This window comes from Colius striatus, chromosome 6 (assembly GCF_028858725.1).
Source record: "Colius striatus isolate bColStr4 chromosome 6, bColStr4.1.hap1, whole genome shotgun sequence".
Lineage (NCBI taxonomy): Eukaryota > Metazoa > Chordata > Aves > Coliiformes > Coliidae > Colius > Colius striatus.
The window spans coordinates 2,413,549-2,435,806 of record NC_084764.1 but is presented as its reverse complement, the minus strand read 5'-3'; the positions used below and the strand labels follow the sequence as shown (position 1 = coordinate 2,435,806).

Below are 22,258 nucleotides of genomic sequence, written 5' to 3'. Positions count from 1 at the left end.
TTCCCTAAAGAGTCTTTTAATTACACAAGATCCTGCTGTCTCTGCCTGTCCTATAACATTCCCTGGGACAGAAACAAGGAAAGCTACAAGCTGCTTCACTATTAGACATTGCTCATGAGATTCAGCTTCCATATCCCGGCTGTACTTTGCAGTGAAGGGGGCAAAAAGCCTTGTAGCCTGGATGTGTTCCTGTGTGACCTGATCTAGGTGGATCTGCTTTGGACTGGATGATCTTCTGCAGGGGGGTTGGACTGGATGATCTCTAAAGGTCCCTTCCAACCCCCACCATTCTATGATCTCCAATCCTTCCAGCCTCCCTACCATTCTGTGATCTGGCTGGAGGAGCTGGAATGCTGCTGTTCAGATATTCAGGTCACTCTATTTGGTGATGCCAAGCGGATTTTTTAGACTAGAGAAAGTATCAGATCCCAGTGGTTGCAATATTCTGTTGGGTCTTCTCTAGTGTGTAAGGGTTGCAACTGCCCCAGGTTATCCCTCTGTGTGTGTGGGACCTTCTAGTAGTGCTTCAGACCTTCTAGTAGTGAATAACTTGTTCTGGGACTAGTCAATGTTTGATCCATCTCCTCTTTTGCTCTGAATCCCCGTGGTGTTAATGAAATACTAATCAAATGAAAAGAGACCTTCATGTGACACAGAACAAGTGCATAATTTGGGCTTTTGAAATCAGTGGGAGGTGGAGCTATGAGTCAATTTATAGGGTTCTTCTTCCCTACCTCAAGTGGCTGGAACACAGTGAGCTGTGAGACACACAGACTGGACTATTATTCTCTTGCCTTTTATGAAACAGAGATACTAATGGGATCATCAGCCTATTCACCTTTGGTAAGAGAACATCAGCAGTGAGGCAGGAGGATCTGTTTGGTTATCTTGGTTGAGATTCATTGAAAGCCAGCCCTTAGGGATGTTTGATTCTTGAATGTCAGGTGGGTGTGCAGTGAGCAGGTTTGTCAGTAAGAGCAGCAGATAAATGATGTGGGTGAGAGGGAGATGTATCCCCTCCTGATGAGGAGAAATCACAGGGCTCTTTGCTCTTGGCGTGGTGGATCTGAGTAGAAGCTGCAAACTAGGTATTGTTGACTGCTGGGTTTCATCAGCCTCTCTTGGCTCCTCTTCCCCAGGATCAGCTCATGCAAGTGAATCCACACAGGAAGACTGGAATCAGGAGGAGGAATCATGGAAGACCTCACAGCGTTGAAGATGAGGTACTGCATCCAGGGCAACTTCTGGGCTGCAGGGAGAGAGCTGTGGGGTATGAACAATGGCTCTGCTGCCTGCAGTCTTCCATCAGCCTTCCCCATCTCTCCCCAAGCTGTTGTTTTGAGAGGTGGTAGGTTTTTAATGATTAGTTAAGGGAATATTTCTGTCTTCCTTGGAGGTCTTCAAGACCTGCCTGGACACATGTTCTTGTGTGACCTGATGTAGGTGAAGCTGCTTCTGCAGGGGGATTGGGCTGGATGAGCTCTAAAGGTCCCTTCCAACCCCCACCATGCTGTGATTCCTCTGTGAGTGGATCCTCTAGAGTGGAAAACATTCAGTATGAATTTGGGGTTAGGGAGGTGAGGAAGGTGATGAACTTGTGGTTTAGATGCTGGCCAAGCAACTGGGAGAACTGGGTTTTGGTCTTGATTTTACTGTGACATCACTTTGTGAGGGTTGTTGTACCTCATAACACCCAAGGCTCATCCTTCAGATCGTTTTCCCTTTGCTTGGTGGAGGCAGATGAGCAGATGAAATGGATTATTGATTGTCTACCACTTAGTACAAATCTGAACACTAGTTTTTATGAGACTGAGCTGGTAAAAGGTGTCGGTACCAATACTGTACATACTGGGTAGGTAACAAATGATTGCCTGGTCTGAGCAATGGCTGATTGAAGTGGTATTAAATGATAATTTAAAGTGATATTGAAATGGTATGATGTCTTTTCCCCTTCCCTGGGTTTCCTGAATCTCTTCCCTAGCTGGATTTGGTGCAGAAGTTGAAAAATGAATCGTCTCTATTAGGGATGAAAAGCTTGACCTTTCAGCTGTTTGAGTCACCTACTCCTGCTATTCTGTCTCCAGAAGCATTGCTGCCAACAATTCTGCTGAGGTTGATGGGTTTCTTCCAGACCTGCTGGTTTTGTTCAAAGGCCCTTTCTGAGACAAAACTATTGGATTGGCAGTTTTTCTAGTGGGATGTCAATAGCATCAAGCATGGTGACTTAAGGCTTTATAGATGGTCAATGTGTTCCTGCCAGGACACTGCTATTTCAGAGTAAGAGGTTCTAAAGAAGACAGTTTCTCAGAAATCATAATGCTTAGAAGATTTAATTGCTCCTTTCCATGTAATTACTGGAGCTGCTGCTTCTCTGTGTAATGTTTTACTTATGATGCTCTTCAAGATTGTCTTGTTTTTCCTGTAAGTAAATATAGGGTTGTGTGTAGCTGTGGAGGGAGAAAACACAAAGTGGAGAAGGGCTGTGGAGCCTTCAAGCCATTGCTCTGCAGAGTCCTCCACTATGGGGTGTCAATATATACCTTGGTGCTTCTCCTTGGTAAAGCAATCAAGTCAGCTTAGTGTTTTTCCATGTAGACACACTTGAGGAATGATTTGTTATGCAGAAGCCCAGGGCATTGTGAATGACCTATTTGTGCTTTGGAGTTGATTTTCATTTGTGTGCACATACACTCATATGCAATTACAACTCTTTCCTCTGGCTTGGTTTTGTTTCACTGCATCACCAAACACACTGGTGATTTCTCTTTCCCTATCTGAAGTTTGGTGTGTGTGTTTTTCAGCTTTCCATTTCCTTCCATTGATCAGAGATTCATGCTTTCCTCAGCTCTGCTCTTCTTCCAGCTCCTGGTTTATGTGCACCTATGAGTTATGCACTTTGTGGGAACGTGGCTTCATTTGGTTTAATGTAGAGCCTGTCTGTGCGTGACAAGTTATCTACACTCAGTGTCACACACAGGGAAAATCAGTGTTAAAAACCCCACAGCTGCTTCTGCCTTAGGTCAAATCTGCACTGAAGTGCTGCAGCTGCATATAGAGAGATGAACCCACGTGTGTAATGGGCTAATGCTTACCCCAAGCCTCTGGCTTCAACCTTCCTCCTGCTGCTGTAACTGAAGAGCTCTGGAGCCCCATATTGGGCTGTTAACTTCTAGGCTCATTCCCTTCCTCTTTTAGCCATGTATTTCCTTGTAAAGGTCAGGTGTTTTGGTATGATGATGTTATGGTGTTACATACCCCACAGACAGATTGGCCAGCAGTGGTGACAGCTTGTCCAGGTATCACCAGGGCATTATAAACCAAGATGCTCCCCAGGGCACACTGGGGACTACTGTGCTGTAATATGTTGCACTTGGTCTGAAATATGAGGAGGGGAAACACTGGATTTTACATTGTGTGGTGGCTTCTTCTGGTGAAAACTGCCTTCTGATAGTTGTGATGCACTGAAGCTTAAACTCCAAACCCTGAATCTTTAGAGGACTTAATCTTAAGTACAACTAGGTAGTAAACTTACCTGGAATCTGTCCTGAGAATGGCCTTTGCTGTGCTGTGGGTTAGGCTGTGTTAGTTTTACCTGTGCTGTGGGTTAGGCCATGTTTTACCTATCCTATGGGCTAGGCTGTGTTAGTTTTACCTGTGCTATGGGTTAGGCTGTGTTTTACCTGTGCTATGGGTTAGGCTGTGTTTTACCTGTGCTACAGGCTAGGCTGTGTTTTACCTATGCTATGGGTTAGGCTATGTTTTACCTGTGCTATAGGTTAGGCTGTGTTAGTTTACCTGTGCTATAGATTAGGCTGTGTTAGTTTTACCTATGCTACGGGTTAGACTGTGTTAGTTTTACCTGTGCTATAGGCTAGGCTGTGTTTTACCTATGCTATGGGTTAGGCTGTGTTAGTTTTACCTATGCTATGGGTTAGGCTGTGTTAGTTTTACCTGTGCTATAGGCTAGGCTGTGTTTTACCTGTGCTATAGGCTAGGCTGTGTTAGTTTTACCTGTGCTATAGACTAGGCTGTGTTTTACCTGTGCTATAGGCTAGGCTGTGTTAGTTTTACCTGTGCTATAGGTTAGGCTGTGTTAGTTTACCTGTGCTATAGATTAGGCTGTGTTAGTTTTACCTATGCTACGGGTTAGACTGTGTTAGTTTTACCTGTGCTATAGGCTAGGCTGTGTTTTACCTATGCTATGGGTTAGGCTGTGTTAGTTTTACCTATGCTATGGGTTAGGCTGTGTTAGTTTTACCTGTGCTATAGGCTAGGCTGTGTTTTACCTGTGCTATAGGCTAGGCTGTGTTAGTTTTACCTGTGCTATAGACTAGGCTGTGTTTTACCTGTGCTATAGGCTAGGCTGTGTTAGTTTTACCTGTGCTATAGGTTAGGCTGTGTTAGTTTACCTGTGCTATAGATTAGGCTGTGTTAGTTTTACCTATGCTACGGGTTAGACTGTGTTAGTTTTACCTGTGCTATAGGCTAGGCTGTGTTTTACCTGTGCTATAGGCTAGGCTGTGTCAGTTTTACCTGTGCTATAGACTAGGCTGTGTTTTACCTATGCTATGGGTTAGGCTGTGTTAGTTTTATCTGTTCTATAGGCTAGGCTGTGTTTTACCTATGCTATGGGTTAGGTTATGTTTTACCTGTGCTATGGGTTAGGCTGTGTTAGTTTTACCTGTGCTATTTGCCAACAACCATTTTGCTCATTTTTCTGCAGCCAGAAGTGCCTCAGCTGTGCTGGCTTACTGTAAAGATTGTAAGCATGAGAAATCTCTGCAAAGCAGATCTCTGTAAGTACCACAGGTGGGATGCTTATGCGTTAAAACAAGACAATCACTGTCACTTGAATGTCATGCACTTGCTTGGATCACAGACATGGATATTTTGGCTGGAGAAGCTGTACCTGCTTTCATTTTTGTTTAGGCTCAATTAAAATACTTCAGAAATTACCTGTCTGGGTTGGATTAAATGTTCTCTAGAGGTCCCTTCCAACCCAGGCCATTCTGTGATTCTATCTATTAACTGATAGCAATCACTCCATCAGTCAATGACAGGAATGAAGTAGAATAGAAACTGTGTCAGGGGAGAAATTACCCTTCTCTTCACCAGTTGTTCTGTGATAGTTTTTATTCCTCTACCTCTTCAGTGCCCATTTCCCTACTGAAAGGGGTAGCTTTGGGAAAGACCCAGGAAAAATCACTAGTGCTGGGTGCTGCTTGTGTCTTCTTTGCTGTACCACTGTGGGTGACTTGTGTATTACAGCTAGAACCTGGGCCAAAAAATGCCCCAAACTAAAGCCATCATGTTTTCCTAAGGAAGGGAATCTTCAGAAAATGAAGTTGCATATCAATTCACTTGGAGGGTGGCAAATACTGTGGACTGATCCCTTCTCTCCACTAATGAATGACAAGACACGAGGAAATGGATTTAAGTTGTGCCAGAGGAGGTTTGGATTGGACATTGAGAAGAACTTGTTCACTGAGAGGGTTATTAGCACTGACACAGGCTGCCCAGGGACATTGTGGAGTTCTGTCGTGGTTTGGCCCAGCTGGCACAGCAGCACCACGACAGTCTCTCGCTCGGTGCCCCCATTCACCCCTACCCTCGTTAGGATGGCAGAGGCCCCAGAGAAATGGGAGTAAAAAAGATAAGCAAGATGGCTGGGGATTGAGACAAGGGCAGGGAGGGCTCACTGCCAATTATGGTTCTGGGCAAAACAGACTCCAGTACTCCACTTAGAGAGGAAAGGAGGAAAGTTTATTCTACAAGAAACAGAACGGAATAAAAGCAAAAAAAAGGGAGCAAGATGATGAGAAAATGACACCCAGCACTTAAGATCTCCCTCCCCCATCCCTCCTTTCTTCCCAGGCCCAGCTCACTGCTCCCGATATCTCTACCTCCTCCCCCCGCAACAGCTCAGGGGGGCAGGGAGTGGGGGATGTGGTCAGTCTCTCACAGATGGGCTCTGCCGCTTCTGTCTTCTCAGATGGGGACGACTCCTGGCATCCTTCCCCTGCTCCAACACGGGGTTCCTCACCCGGGACACAGTCCTTAACAAACTTCTCTGGTGTGGGTTGTTCCCAGCAGCTGCGGCTTCTGCCGTTACAGGGTCCCTCACACGGGACACAGTCCTTGGTGAATATCTCTGACGTGGATTCTTCACCGCGGTTGCAGTTTCTGCAGTTGCAGGGTCCCTCTCTCGGGACAAGGCCTCTTCTGGGCATAAGTTTAATGAGCTGCTTTGTCGTGGGTTCCTCCCCACAGTTGCAGCTGTGGATATTGGGTCCCTTCCTCAGGACAAGGCCTGCTCCGGCCATAGTAATAAAGGGCCCCTCCCTCGGGACAAGGCCTCCTCCGGCCATAGGCACTGTCCCTGGCTCGGGGCCTTTAATGAAGTGAATCGCTGCCCCTGGTCCGGGGTCAGCTTTAGCAAAATGAGTCTCTGCCCCTGATGTGGGGTCTTTAAAGAAATGAAAATAAATCTCAGCTTCACCAGTCCTCTCTGTAGAATGCAGGGGAGTCCCTGCTCCAGCACACCTCCTCCTCTCTTCCCTCACTGACCTTGGAGTCCGCATGGTTGTTTCTCTCACCGTTCCTACTCCTTGCACCACCACCAGCCAGAAGAAGGAAGAAGGGGCAGCAGAAGGAAAGAAGATGGAGGAAGACACCTCCCCTTCCGGCTTCTTCTCAAAAAAGTGATGGTGGAGGCGTCTCATTGGCTCAGCCCCAGCAGTGGCTCTGGCTCAGAGCTGGGGAGAGTTGCGAGCAACTTCTTACAGGAGCCATCTTTACAGCCCCTTCCCCCTCACCAGAAAAGGCTGTCATGGCAAACCATGACAAGTTCTTATCCCTGGAGACACTCAAAAGACAGCCAGTGAGGTGCTGAGGGATATGAGTTCAGTGATGGGCCTGGCAGTGGGAGCTGAGCGCTTGCACTCCACAATCTGAAACGTCTTTTCCAACTGTAATGATTCTAAATATTTGAAAAGAGAAGTAAAACACATCCCAGGTGCTCAGATCCCTCAATGGTGTTGGAATCGATGATTTTGGCTTTTGTTGTCAAATCAAATCAGTGGTTTCAAGTTGACTTTTCTCTGGATTGACATAAATGGAGATAAAGTCAGTGACAACTCCAAACCCAGAGTGTTCTCCCTAGGAGCTAGTGAAATATTTAGGGCTCCTCAGAGGTTAATCATCTTTTTTTTCCCCCCTGACAGTGGCAAAAGGAAGAAGAAAGGATTGCTGTAGTAATGATACATGTTTTTGTTGCCACAGTGAGCCAAACTGACTGTTATGTCAAGCTATGGCTGCCAACAGCTTCGTGTCAGGGAGGCCGGACAAGAACTGTGCCCAACTGCAGAAACCCTGTCTGGAATGAAACTTTCCACTTCATCATCCAAAGGGAAGTAAAGGTGGGATCCACATCTGTAACAGTGAACAGGCAATTTCTAAAGGGGACACTTTCTGTGCTCAGACTCTTTCTGGGAGCCTTGAGTTCAGTTGCGGTGGGGAATAGGATGGATACAGAGGGTGTCAGAGACAGCATGAGAGATGCTGTTTCCTATCAGCAAGTATGTGTGCAATCCTTGGCATGGATTCTGTGGTGCCTTGACTGGGCCTTGTCATCTTTGAAGCATCACAACTCTATGAATTGCATGGGAGGTTTCAGAAACTCTTCAGAGGATTAGTTCTATCTTCTTACACATGGCTGTGAAGCCATTTGCTGCTGTGTGCTGTTATGAGCTTGTAATGCCTGCTTGATACACTAACAGTGATTATATTTGTCAATTATGAGAGACACTGTGTCCTAATACTGATTTTACATCCAACTTTTAATGCCAACCATTTAATTAACAGGTATCTTTTCAAAAGCCTTTTAGACTGTAAGAAAGCAAATGGTACCTCTGACTTCCAGACTTAAAGTACAACCATGCCTATTCCATGCTTGGAATGGGTGTAAGCTCAGAGGAATTTATCTGGAATAAAGCTGAAAACTCTTTTTTGCCCCAGAGCACTGTGAAAGATGTTTGAAGAGTTAGCAGAAGCAGATCAGCAGTCAGAGTGAGAGTGACAGAAGGGCTTAAACACGGGTCAGCATCCTATGGCTTAACAGTGCTTCATCTTCTCATGGGTGATGTGAGGAATTGCAAGGGGAATCAGTAGCCCCAGAATGTGGCATTTACAACCTTTTTCTGCCTCTCCTCAGAATGTCCTGGAGCTGACAGTCTGTGATGAGGATACTCTGACAGCTGATGATCAGCTTTTCACTGTTCGCTTTGACGTCGCCAAACTCCAACCTGGAGCAAAAGTTCACCTGAGTTTTGAGTTGAATCCAGAGGTGAGCAACGAGAAGATGAGTGAAATTAAATGGGCAGTTAAAGATAGCACTTTTGTCCCAAGTTGCTACCTATATTAAATGCCAGAGTTCTTCTCACACACACACACTTTGAAAGCACCTGACTTAAGCACAAGGTGAAGTGCTCAGTGTTTAGGAGGGATGAGGAACAGTCACCTCTCTGTCGTGATTAGTTAGGTGCAAAGTGGCTTTCCTATTCTGATTTCTTTCTTTAAAAAGCAAAGATGACAGGAGTCAAAAGTGGAGAAGCTGATGATTAGAGATCTTGTCACTCTTGTAGGAGCCTGACAGAGCAGGGATGGAAACAAAGCTGTCTCCTTGCTGCGAAGTTACCCTGTAGCTCGCTAGAGATACCTCCTCTCAGCTTCACCAGGGGTTTTGCCCTGTGCTGTCAGGCAATATACTTGGTAAAGGATTGTATATTCCCCTGAAAAGATATCTTTTCCCCCCTCCCTACTCCTCCTGATAGACAACAACCTCAGTAAATCTGTTTCTGATCTTTTGTTCCAGGGTTGCAGGTTTCTTGTAGGGAGGCAGCGTGTGACATGGGAGTTGTCTTGGCTCTGTATATCCCAAAGAACATTGTGCTTGGTTATAGTAAAGAGAGGATAAAGGATGTCTTATGGAATATTGGGTGGCTGAAGCTGCTGAGAGGACAGATGGAACAACCACAGCTGTGTTTTAAGAGTTGGAAATATGCACTCAGGTGATTGCCTGCAAATTCCCCTGCTTGGAGGCTGTGTAGTAATGAGGCTTCAAGGCTTTGCCACACTTCTGACAAGGGCCTGAGTCTCCAGCTCTTACAAGTTGTGTATGCTCTAGTTCCAAACCACTGGCCAGAAAACACTCTTGCTTGCTCTTCATTTTACTGTTGCTTTGAAGACTGTTTAACTACTCTTCTAGAAACTAATCCCTGTGAAGGATTTCAATGTAGCTTCAGTAGCTATGTCCTTCCTTAGAAAAAGCCTCGTGGCTGAGATCATTTGAGGTGTGACTGAAGCCTTGAGTTTACTCTGAGGCATGTTCAAGGATTGGCTTAACCCATTGGCTTACCAAGGTGGAAGTTGGGTAGATAAGGTGAGCTGTGTCTCAGGAATATCTTGCTCAAGCTGTTGTTGTTCAGATGATGACTCAAACACCAGAGAGGCATCACAGATGGTGGTACATGGATTCTTAGGACTCTAGGCTTATTGGGTTTTATCTGAAGTGACTTGGCAATAGAACATGCTGGGCAACCTTAATAATAGGCAGTGCTGCCACTTCTGCCCATAATGATGTCTTTCATCTACCAAGGCACCTGAAATGAAGTTTCATACCCAAAGGTATTAAGGTACATTCATTTCCTGAAATGAAAGGGTGGCCAAAGAAGGCTCCATCCATTTACATCATGATGCAGAGGGCGCTGGGAATAGCCCAACCTCGCAAGGGAGGCTCAGACAGAAACTCATCAGAGCTCTGCCAAAGGAAAAAAAGCTTATTTGTTCATTTTCCTTAAATACAAACCCTTCTTTTTCAGACTCAGGAAGAACTAGAAGTAGAATTGCTACTGGAAAACATGTGAGTAAAGCCTGAATGTTACAGGGCTTGTCATCAGAGAGCTCTGCATTTTAGAGAGGGTGGTAGTGCAGCACCGGGAAAGTGGCACCATGTGCCTCTGCTCCTATCTTGCTGTCTCCCTCATGGTGGCTTTTCTCTCTTGAATCTGATGAAATCCCTTCTTGAGTGATGTCTCACTCAAAATTGATAGCTGAGAGTCGATGTTGATGTTGTGATTTGGCCTAAGAAGAGATGCTGCTGATCAAAGAAGGTAAGTAGGAGGGAGTGTCCCTAGGAGCTCTGCTACTGTGACCCAGCAGTGAGCACGGGATGGAGGTGAAAGGTTGAAGTGCTGATGGCACTTGGCACGTAGGAAAACTGAGCTCAGAGAACTGTTTGTGTTTCAAAGCTGATTGCTCATCCACCCACTTCTAAACAAACCTTTTCCCTTTTGCTTTTCAGTCCAGGTGCATCTGAGAACATCACTACTAACGGCGTACTGGTGGTAATGGTTTGGTTCCTTTATGTTCTTTGGGTAGGGCAGGATTTGTAGGATGTAGCTGAAAGCCCCATGCCTTTGCTCTTTTTCAGATGAGACATGGATGTGGTTGTAAAGTTTTGACTGTTAGTGTGCTCTGTGTTGGGAGAGACTTGAATCAGAGCTCTGCTGCAGTGCCAGTGAGCTGCCTGCTGATGAAGTGGCAATAGATAAGGAAACCTGGGGAGGGAGTGAATCCAGTATCACTGTAGAGTTTATTACTGGAGATCTACCTTTTCAGGTAGCTCTTTGCATACCATGTGCTTCTGTGCTGCTAGCCCTTCTCCCATATCCCCCATGCAGCACTCTCTTGGGAAGCTTGTTTCATCCCAAAGGTACTGAAGTACAGTACTTCAATGCCATCTGCCCAGTTGTTGTGCAGAGCTATGGGTACCCTTAACCCCCCTCTCCTGCAGACAAACTGAAAGAGTGGCTTAGGTGAAGAGAAAAAAATCATGTGTCAGCTGTTGGGGATTGAAAGATATTCAATGTAAAGGGGCAGATCCCCAGCTATGTCAGCTTCCTTGACCACAGTGTTGCTTGCATGGCTTACATGAGAGAAATCAGCCTTTGCAATTGCTTCACATTCACAGGACATCACAACCAAGCCTGGTGTGTTTCTCTAGGACCCCTTGAGTGAGGATCCTGAGCTGTTTCTGTGACCAGTGACCTTATTGCTTTATCTCTTCCAGTCTCGTGAAGTTTGCTGTTTGGAAGTACATGTAGATGAGAGAAAAACGAAGAGCCCTTACACAAGTGAAGTTATTGATTTGGCTTGTTTGTCACTGCTCTTGGTGCTATGGGAAATGCAGCTGAATCTAGATAATTAGATCTGGTTTAGTCTCTGTGTCAAGGATGTTTGGGGATTGAGGTTCCTCAACTACCTGCTTGATAACAGTGAGAACCCTCTGGAGATGGTGTAAATGCTTAAGGGAAGCTGTGGAGGGGGCTGGGAGATCCAGAAACAGTGTGATGGAACTGAACTGATGAGAAGAGAAAGTCAAGAGAGGGAGACACAGCTATTAGGAATGGAGAGACCATGGTGGAAACTCAGGAGGTGTGAACACTGCTGGTGGCCTTAACACATGCCCTGGCAGAGGAGAAGTTGCAATGCTGCACAGGCCATTTGCTGCTTGTTCAGTCTGGCCTTGGTTCACACTGATTATGGGGGAGGAAAACCATTGTGGGCCAAGCTAATGCTGATTGCACTAAGGCTGCAACTTTAATTGGGGCATTTTGGTTGCTTTTCAGGGCTGGATGCAGTTAACGTTTCTCTGAGGTTTGCTTCTTGTTCTTAGGGAGACATTTCACATTCACAATGAAAGGATCCTATGAAGGAACCCAGGATGTTTCCCCAAGTCCTCTCTGCAGCCAGGGAAGCAGTGGAACCACCACATTCCACTACATCAAGCACAGCCAGCCCAGGCTGCACATGACGTTGCCAGAAGAGTCTTGTTTCTGTGATGTAAGTTTTGCTTGTGGCCAGTGATAACAGCTGAAGTAGCTTTTGGGGAGAAGCAGGATGAATTAGCCTTTCTCTGCTAGATTTGTACCTGTGAGCTGTAAACAATTCTCTCCTTACAACATTCTTTTCCCCACTTCAGCATGGCTCAGCCAGGAGGGAAATGGATGTGTCTGTGCCTCTTCCTTCTCTGGCCTTGGGAAAGACAGTGACAGTGATGAGAGTGAGTAACCTCTGCAGCATTTGGAATTGCATCTCTGTGACACCTTGTCCATTACTGATTCTGCTGTTAAGAGTGAACTGAGTGTTTGTATGCTCAGCCCTGCACACACCTGACAGAATAACTGTTCCTCAGGATAACAGCAGCACCTTCAGAGCTGGTGATTGCTTTAAAAGTAGGGTCAGAATGAGGATTGTGTGCAGAAAGCTCAAGAAGAGACCAAAGATTTATCATTGGACTGTAGGTCTGAATAATTGTTAATACTGTAAGGATTGCTTTTGCCAACTTTGAACCCCATTTCACATTGATGGTGTTTTCATTCTTGCTTCTCAGTGTGGCTCTTACGAGGTGTCTGTGAAGGAAGAAGATGGGTAAACCTTTTCTTTCTTTTGAATGATTACTTAGACCATCTCCTATCCTTTTATGTAGCATCATCTTTAGATGAAGGGCAGCTCCAGCTTAAACTAGCTCATCTGGAAACCCAGGAATAAAGATTGTAATTGGTTAAGACTGAAATGTGGGAAAGGCTTGATAGACTAACACATGCTTTCAAATTGAGTTGAGCATAGCTGGCACATGGGATAGAAGCAGTCACAATGTTTTCCCTAGTGTTGATGCTTCCTCATTTGAATATTGAAGAACTCCTCTGTCTTTTAACCTCTCTAATACACACACATTTATGTGTAACACGCTTCTAGCACTGTTTGGCATTTACTAACCCTCTGCAGGTCGTTATTTGAGGGACAGGCAGACAGGAATTACTCAGCTTGCAGTGATCTTCCAAAGGGCTGCATTGCCCCCTACTGATGACTTACCCACCTTGCAAGCACTAATTGCAGGCATGATGCATCAGAGGTTTTAACTGAACATGAGTTGTGAGTCACAGAAGGGACAAAGAAACCCTTTAGCAGACCTGTGAAAGAGAAGTTAAGGAATTAACGATGCATGTGATGTTCATAATTACAGATATGAAGGGGCACATTTAAGAGGCATCTTCTGATTCTAGCTCTTAGCAGAGCTCTTAAGCTCTGTATTAGGGTCATTTTGCCTAAAGAGTGCTAAGTAAGTGTTTAGGTCTCTTCTGCTCTTCAGGAAACACACAGACAGCAAGAGAACATGAGGAGGCATCCAGATTCCAGAGCTCAGTGTGAAGCAGCTTGAACTCAGTGAAGTTCCTTGGTTTTCCTCAGCAGAGAATTTGATTCACTTAACTTCCATGTGACATAGTTCAGGACATGATGATGGACTAGAAATGTCTGCAGGAAGGCAGAAATGTGGATATCCACATACCTGCTTGTGTTTGTATAGGGGAACCTTCATGTGCATGGAGGGAGCCTTTCCTCAAACTAGTTTATTGTTGCTGGGTTTGCTTGTTGTCTCCAGCAGTAGCTCTAGAAGTGACTCACAGGTAATGAGTCTTGTTCTGTTCTTATGTTCCAGTGGTAAGAATTCAGATGTGAGGTTGGGGTTTGATCTATGCCCAGAGGAGCAGGATTTCATCTGTAAAAGGAAGAAAGTTGTTGCTGCTGCCCTGAAGAATATTCTTCATCTAGATGAAGACCTGCAGGAGGATGAGGTATGTGAGGCTGCATCTCTGGAGCTTAAAGCACCTTGTTCCACTTGGAATGAAGTGGCTGTGATGTACTTGCATAGCTGCCCATAAAGCTCTTCCACATCTAGACTAAAACATACAGGCCAGATGGTTCTATCACATCTAGACTAAAACATACAGGCCAGATGGTTCTATCTTCTGCCAGAAAGTCTTACCTATGGTTACAGGTGCAAGTGACAGTCAGTTATAGCTCTCTTAGTCTCTACCAACCTCCATTCTCACTCAGGGGCACCCAAAGCTTGTGTTTGTTGATATGAATGTATGCATAACCAAGCTTGGTGAAGTTTGGTTGCTTGGACTGAGACCATTTCTCCTCAGTTTGGCACCTCTCACCTTCTCTGCTGCTACACAGGGCTCCCAGAGGAAAGCTGCAACTCTCCCCTAGCACAGGTACAGTTTTTCAGTGTGCTACCTCTTGCTTTGTGTTCTCCTGGGCATCTCTGGACTCAGAGGCAGCTGCTCTGTTACTGGAGAACAGCAACCTGTTAGGGGACTGTGGGGCTTGGAGCAAGAGCCAGGGAGAGATTGATCTGCAACTGGGAGAATGTGCCTGTGTGGAATTTCTTCTGCTGTTCTGTTGAGTCTCCCAGCACACACATCCCTTGATGCCCTGTGCAGGACAGCATTTGTCAACCAAGTCAGAGTGCTCCTGAACTTAAACAGCAAGTGGAATAGGACTTATTACTGTTAAATGAGAATAAAGGGTTATGAAGTCATATTAATAAAGAAAGCAAAAACCAGCCCTGGAAGTAGATGGTAAAATACAACAAGGACAATATTAAAGGCAATGGCAAGATGTGTTCCTAAAAATGAATCAATATGCTGCCACAGTTTCCATTAAGTGGCATCTATGAGGCAGGGGGAGGATGGCTAAGAGAATTGCTGCATCTGTGAAGAAAGTAAGACCAAATTACTTAATGTCAGGGAAGGGGGAAGTAATCTGAGTAATAAAGAGGATGTTGAATCTATAAAGCTTGACACCATCCACTTGGACCAGCAAATGTTGTGTATACACTGAAAGAGAGAAGAAATTCTGCAGGCAAGCTTTTGCTGTGCTGCTCTGATCTCAGTTAAAACATGTTTTGAGCGGGGGGGAAAAAGTGAGGAAAAACTAAAACCATCCAGAAAAGACTCTTTCCAAATGTGAAAATAGATGCAAGAGCCATGGTTCCAGCTTCTGACTTGCCAAAGCACCACTGAGCAGGAAGATGCCTTCAGCATATGCCACGTCCCACCAAAGCTTACCCACCAAAGCTCTGCTGTGAAGAGGGTGAACTGAATCTGTGCCTCCCTCAATTAGGAGTCTGCTGTTCATCTTCTTCCTGCTTGTGCATGACTTCTGTCTTTCATCTGGTGATGATTGTGCTTCTGTGTGTTGAGCAGGTGCCAGTGGTAGCAGTTGTGACCACAGCAGGGGGAGTGAGGTCCATGACAGCTATGTTTGGCAGCCTTCTGGCTCTCCAGGACTTAGGAGTTTTGGATTGTGTCTCATACATCAGTGGTTTATCTGCCACAACATGGTAAGGAGATGCCTGCTGTTTGTGTTAGCAGAGTGATGATCTGGTGAAGCATATTGCCTGGGTTTTGTTCAGTGGCATTCTGAGACTTGCCTTCCCACTTCATGGGACAACTCAGTCCTATAGCCCTCATTTCTTCTATCTACAAGAAACAAATTGAGTGAGAACTACTGTATTATTCTTGACATAATTGCACTGAAGCGTTTACAGCAGCTAAAAGCAAAAAGGATGAGCCAGGGTGGTTCACCTGTGTGTCTGCAGTTCAGTGGAGGTGACAAACCCACCTTGCAGCTATCCCATGGCTTGAACATGTGCCTTGCCATACATTGTGAGTCCTCCAGGGGACTGGACTTGTTTCTGTCATAAACCCAGTGCATGACGAAGAGGATGAGTAGGAAACATGGTTGTTTGATAATGGAAGTTCTGTACCACTCAGCTCCATTTCTCATTCCACAGTTACCAGGCAGAAAAGGTTTCTGTGTCAAGGTGGTGGGCAGAGGTGTCAAGGTGGTGGGCAGAGGTGTCAAGGTGGTGGGCAGAGGTGTCTTGGTGTTTCACTTGGGACAAAAAGTAGTTATGTATAGTTATGCAAAGGAGACTGAGTAAGGACTGGTAGGGCAAAAAGCTGGCATTTTCTTGGGAATATTAGAAATGGGTATTGTTTCCTAGGGGAGAAGCAAACCTTTTGATTCCCAGTGCAGTCAAATGAGATGTTAATCATCACTCAGAGAAGATGCTGCAAAGGTTCAGGAGAAGCAATGAAACTGGAGTCCTGGGGACTTGAATCTCTGGAAGGATGCAGACCCAGTGGCCAAACTTTGAGAGCAATGGGGAAATGTGCATCTGTTGAGTTGTGCAGTTGGCTGTAAGACTTCAGAAGTCCTCTTGTAATAGTTGTGTCTCAACACTTCTGTGGCTCTGAAAAGGGAAGATTTAAAGGGTAATTCAAGCAAAAGCCTGTGTTATGTGTGTTGCTTTGTAATTCTTGATTCTGAGCAGAAATAAGCTGGGATGATCCCTGCAGCAAAAGCATCATTTAGTCACATTCTACCTGAGCTTTAAGCTGCTTTTATAAGGTAAAAGTTAGAGGGTAAGAGCCTCTTAACAAATGCTTCTGTGTAGTATAAGCCCCTGAATTCTCAGGTAGCCAGTGTTGAACCACAGTATGTTTCTTTTTGCCAGGACCATGGCAAAGGTCTATGAAGATGCAAACTGGTCACAGAGGGATCTCAGAGGGCCAATTGATGACATCAGGAAATGTGTGGTCAAGAGCAAGCTGCACTGTTTCTCTTTGGATCACATGAAATACTATGAGAAGGAGCTTTGTGAAAGAAAGCAAGAGGGGCACAAGCTGTCTTTTACAGATTTATGGGGACTGTTCATTGATTGTATGCTGCATCATCAGGTATTGTACATCAAATCTCTCATTCCAGAGGATTTGTAACTTCTCATGTCTGAAGTTCTGGATGCAGTTATAGGAAGGGCTCTCAATACTCCTGTAAGCATCAGTGATAATGCTTTGGTGAAGGTTGATGACAGATAACACCTGAAGCCATTTGTGTGGTCAGAAGACTGAAGTACACAGAGCAAAATTATGCTGAGGTTTAGGAGATGTTGTATTGATAGTCCACACCTAGATTCCACGTGAAGTCTTTGCATCATGTTTGTGTTTGACAGCGAGTTGTGTTCTTTATAAACAGGAAAGCACTCAGAAACTCTCTGATCAGCAAGTGGCTTTAAAGCAGGGGCAGAACCCATTGCCCATATACCTGTCCCTCAATGTCAAGGATGACTTCAGCACTCTAGATTTCAAAGGTAATGATTATTATACACACTTGTATACGTTTAAGGAGCTTCCTTTTAATGCTGTGTGAATGCAAAGACACTGCCCTGTGAGGAGCAGAGAGAGCATTTGCTGGCAGCTTTGAGAGCCACCACTGCTGCTCTTTCTCTCTTGTTCCCACATACTCCTCACAGCCTCTTTCAGCTGCCCAGGCAGCAGTAGTTCAATAAGTTGGGACTGAAGAGCTAGAGGAGGAGGAGGACAAGGAAGAGAGAAGGGAAGATGTGGAGCAGGATGGAAGCAGGAGGCAGCTCCCATCAGCCTGGCAGGGATCTGAGGTGTGCAGTGATTTGTGGTGCTGAGCACTTTCTCTGTGGCATTTTCTGGTCCAAACTAAGCATGAATTCCTGCAGCTGAACCTTACAATCTACTTCTAGGCCCAATATGCAGACACAGTGTGTTCAGCCAAGGTTTGGGTGTGTTTTAGAGTGTTGAAGTTCCATAAAGCCATAGTTATCAGAACAGTAGCTGGTGTCACTGCTGACTCAGAGGAACTAAGACCACCACAGCTGGTGGAGGGCTTCAGCAAATAGTGGCCTTTCAGCCCCAGTTTTTACTTGGCAGTACAGACATGGCCATGAATGACATGGCTGAATAGGTTTTCACAGTGTCAGAAGGTGAAATTAGTGTTTGCATTCACTGATGGGACACACAAGAGGTTGCAGTGCTTCAAAACATCATGCTCTGAACTGTCTGTTCTATAAGCTCTTACGTGGCTGTAATTAAGTCCTCCCTGATGCCTCATTTGCAGAGTGGGTGGAGTTCACACCGTATGAGGTGGGCTTCCTGAAATATGGGGCCTTTGTTCCTTCAGAGGCTTTTGGCAGCGAGTTCTTCATGGGTCACCTGATGAAGAAGCTCCCAGAGTCCCGCATCTGCTTCTTGGAAGGTGATCTACCATCTCACCATAAAAACCCCCCATTATCTTTGTAACCACAGAGTTGGCTGAGCAATTGCTACTACAGCAGATACCTGATGCAACTTAAAGCTCAAATAGACCAGGCAGAAGTGACAGAAGGGGGAGGAAATTCTTGCCGTGGGTGTGATGAATTTACTGAGCTCCTTAGGTTGGATCAAAGCATGATGCACACATTAAAACTGAGTTTGAAAAAGCATTTAAAAGTCACAGTCTGACTTCTGGGTTTCTAAAACAACCTAGTCATAAGCCAGCCATGATGGGCAATGGCATGGCATTTCATATCTTAGCATCGATGATGTGTCATACCTAAAGCAGTGCTGATTTAAACAACCACAGGGACTGAATCCAAGTTAGGTTGCCATCTCTGTGCTCTAAACATTCTCAGAAGTATTAAGTATAGCTTTCTTTCCCCCCCCTAAACTTTCAAGGCGCGTGGAGCAATATATTTTCCCACAGTTTTATGGATGCTGTCCACCTCCTGGGTCATTCTGAGGACTTCTGGCACAGATGGACCCGAGGCACTGAGCGTGACGTTGGTTAGTTATCTGCATTCCCCTTCACTTGCAGCTGCTTTGTCCTCACACCTCTCTGAAATATGAAAAGGGTAAAGGTAAAGGGTTGGGATCTATGTGCTGTTTCTGGGTTAGGGGGCACCAAGCCTTTGGGAGTGAAGGAAAGACAGGAGAGAAACAGTTGTGCTGGGAAACAATAAAACACATTGAATTGCTCACTGGGCAACATCCCTGGGGAGTTTTGTTGATCACAAGAGGGTCACCATGTGTCCTTTGGAGAGGCCAAATGATGCTGAGACAACAAGGTGATGCTGTGACACTGAAACCCACCTTTTGCCCAGAACAGTCTGTGTGTTGGTGTGTGCACTCCATCACAGACGAGTGGTTTGGCACCCCAGACCCTCTTTCATTGCTGCTATTAGTGGCAGAGAAACACTCTAAACCAATGCAAACATATATACACCATCTTCTCATTTTCTCCTCCAGAGGAACATCCCACTCTGCCCAAGAGGCCTTATGAGCAGCCAACTTGCTTATCCATTCCCAAAGGCTGCCTCTCTAACACCCTTCGAGAAATGTTGACTGCACGGCCGGTGGTTTCAACTTACCATAATTTCCTCAAGGGCTTGCAGCTGCACAACAAGTACTTAGAGAATGAGAGATTTTGCATGTGGAAAGGTAACACTAACTATTCCTAGATGCATCCTTGCAGGTGGTTTGAGTGCTGATGCTTGCTGAGGGCAAGTATTTGCTAAGTGTGTTAACATCAAGGCGAGTTTCGATCAATATTAATTGATCGATATGACGATGGCTTTTGTGTTTCTGAGCCTCACACGGGTTCCTGCTGCTCTGGTTTCTGTCTTGGAGAAGCCACAGAAGGCTTGCTTGAATTCTGTTCTTCCTAGGAAAAGCTGCAAAGCATGTCTTGCAGCTTCCACTGAAGCTAAATAACCACAAAGAGAGAAAGCAGCTTAATATATCACCTTGGGTGAAGCTGAGTTTCACAGCTGCTCCTTCTTACTGATTTCAGGGCTGAGCTGTAAATGCTGAGGTTGTGTCAAGGACAAGTATTTAAATGTGGGTAAAGAAGACTTGTATAAGCATGGGCTGTCTCTTCCATCTTTCCTTGTTGGGTTGATTTGGATTAAAAATGGACTTGCTCCCGCAGTAATGAACTGACATGGTACGTTTGTGGCTTGCAGACACAGTGCTGGATTCTTCCCCCAACCAACTGGGTGAAATGGGTGACTACCTCAAGCTGGTAGATACAGCTTTCTTCATCAACACCAGCTGCCCACCCATTCTGAGGCCAGAGAGGAAAGTGGATGTCATTTTGCATCTGAGTTACAACGGAGGATCCCAGACTCTGGTGATGTTCTTAATCTGTGTAATCTGTCCCAGCAGCTGAATGATCACAGTTCTCTTTCTTTGAGGAAATGGGCTGGTTTTTATGAAGCTGAATGACCACACCAGTGGTACTCTTCATCACCATCATGTCACTGTGTTTATGGGGGATGTTCTCAGTAGCTTCCTGGGACACACACGTGAACACAGAAGTTTACTTGTTCTGTGTGCCTGTGCAAATCTGTTGTTGTGCTACCAAGTTCCTCAATAGTTAATTAATTAAGCTGTACAGTGTAATTAATTAATACATAGCTTTGCTGTCTTGGAGTGAACACTTGGAGTTTGTGCCTTAGGTTTTACTCTTGGTGTTGGCTTAAGTTTCAGTCAGACTTTGCTGTGTTTGAAGAAATATTGAGGGGTATGATAATCATGGTAACTCATAATTATAACTCCTGATTGTAATGAGCATGGGTTACTTGTAGGAGGACATGGAGACATTGATTGTCAGGTGCACCGAGTGCAGACACCCCAGAATCCGTGCCCTGCAATACCAGGTGTGACCACAATTTCCTGATCTGAAGCATCTGTTGCACCCACTAAACCACAACAGGGCTTTGAATTTCAAATAGATTTCCCAAAACACTAACCTCTTGCTGTCAAGATGTGCAATGTCAGCAAATCAACCAAACCTGTGTTACCCAGGGTATGAAGAACTCAAGAGGGATATGCTTTGTCCAGTGGGTAGTTAGCTTTAGTTGTAAACACACCAATCAATCCCAGATTGCCTAGTGCAGCAAAATAACAGTTATAGGATTTGGTGTCCTTATTTTAAGCTCTCTGTGTTGTAACTCTCCTCTTTGATGAAGCAGCCACTGGACCTGTTGTCAGAGTACTGCTCGGAGCGTGGGATCCCATTCCCTGACGTGCAGCTGAGCCAGGAAGAGCGGGATCACCTGAAGGAGTGCTACATGTTTGACCACAGCTCAGAGGCACCAATCTTGGTCTATTTCCCTCTGGTGTGTGACACTTTCCAAAAATACAAAGCCCCCAGTAAGTTAATGGCATTGCTAATCTTCTTTTTGCTGTTCAGTTTATCCATTCCACTTGTTGTGCTTCTGAAACAAGAGACTGGCAAGCTGCTTTGTTTGGCTAAGTTCTCCTATTCCCCCTCCTGTTGTGATGGATGTAGCGTTGGCCAACTAATGAGGGGTTGAACTGAAGAAATGAGGAACATGGATATCTGTAGCTGGAGGCAAAACTCCTTATCTGGCACCTGGGACAGTTTGCATTCCTTTGATAATGAAGGACAGGAGGCAGCTCCTAAGTGATACCAACTAACACTGTCACTTGACAGTCCAGTCATGAGATATGACCTCTATTAACAAAGCTGGAATCCTCTCATGACTTCTTTGACATGAAAAGAGATTGAGAATAGAAATTACTGCAAATATCTAATGAAGCAAATGGTTTGGCAGGGTCACAAGCTGCCTTCAACACCTCCCATTTTTGAGAAGCTGGCTGATCATTTTCTGTAGTTCAACAACAGACTAATGACTTTGGTTTGTTTCAGCAGGAAAACTACTTGGCAAAATCAGTTTCAGCTCACAAATGCTTTTGCCCACATCAAGTCCCCATTTTCTTGGTATTAGTTGAGTATGAGCCAAGAAACTTTCCTCAGCAACTGAACAAAACCCCCAGCTATCAGCTTCTTTGTCCTGCTGCACGTGCTTAAAACCTCAGCTACCTGAGAGGGAGAATTGCCATTCCAGGAGCTTTGTGGTATCATTTTCTATCAGTTGGTAGGTAAGGAGCTGCCACCTCAATGGAGAAGTTAAAAATGCAGGGTTCTGAATCTGCAAAAGTGAAACATTCTGATGGAAAGCCCTTAATGTAGAGAGGAAAGCACTGAGGGTGGATAAGTTGTTCTGCTGGTCTGGTCTGGATTTGACTGTAGTCAAGCAGCAAAGTCATGGATTTAGTGCAACAGAGGTATCTAGCTAGTTAAATCTTGGACTGTTGTCTTGAGAGAATTCAGTTTCTTGTGGCTCTTGCTGTGTGTTTTGCATCTCCTGGTAGTTCCTTCCCCTTCAGTAACGTTGCTGTGCTGAACTTTGCTGTGTTCTTACTTCAGATGTGGAACGTGACCCCACAGAGATGGAGCAGGGAAGGGTAGATGTATCCAACTGCACTGCTCCCTATGGCACTGGTCTGCTTACATACACTGAAGAGAATTTCAACAAGTTGCTGAACCTTTGCAGCTACAACATCCTGAATAATAACCATGTGATTCTTCAAGCTCTGCGTGCTGCGGTGGAACGAAAGAAGCGACTCAAGAGCTCTTCATCACCTCACTCCTCTAAACTCCCTTCAAGTGTGTTTTGACATCTGAAGCA

The 22,258-nt window shown here is 45.2% G+C and overlaps 1 protein-coding gene across 1 annotated transcript; it reads left to right on the top strand.

Annotated features, from left to right (window-relative positions):
- The first annotated feature begins 816 nt into the window (after positions 1–816).
- LOC104561324 (cytosolic phospholipase A2 epsilon-like) lies at positions 817–22,247 on the top strand. The gene is made up of 21 exons (XM_061998122.1): positions 817–843; positions 1,140–1,223; positions 4,724–4,796; positions 7,282–7,418; positions 8,213–8,344; positions 9,879–9,919; positions 10,361–10,403; positions 11,129–11,192; positions 11,735–11,901; positions 12,041–12,121; positions 12,452–12,489; positions 13,559–13,694; positions 15,114–15,250; positions 16,430–16,652; positions 16,948–17,062; positions 17,842–17,979; positions 18,438–18,545; positions 19,008–19,199; positions 19,724–19,890; positions 20,735–20,915; positions 21,997–22,247. The coding sequence occupies exons 1-21, from the start codon at positions 817–819 to the stop codon at positions 22,245–22,247; spliced, it is 2,535 nt and encodes an 844-aa protein (XP_061854106.1).
- Positions 22,248–22,258: the final 11 nt, after the last annotated feature.

Excerpts from the sequence above, each read along its gene's own strand:
- LOC104561324 (XM_061998122.1), top strand. The coding sequence starts at position 817 with ATGGGATCATCAGCCTATTCACCTTTG. Across the intron at positions 11,193-11,734 it reads AACGAAGAGCCCTTACACAA|GGAGACATTTCACATTCACA; the intron begins GTGAAGTTATTG and ends TCTTGTTCTTAG. Across the intron at positions 17,980-18,437 it reads CCGCATCTGCTTCTTGGAAG|GCGCGTGGAGCAATATATTT; the intron begins GTGATCTACCAT and ends TAAACTTTCAAG.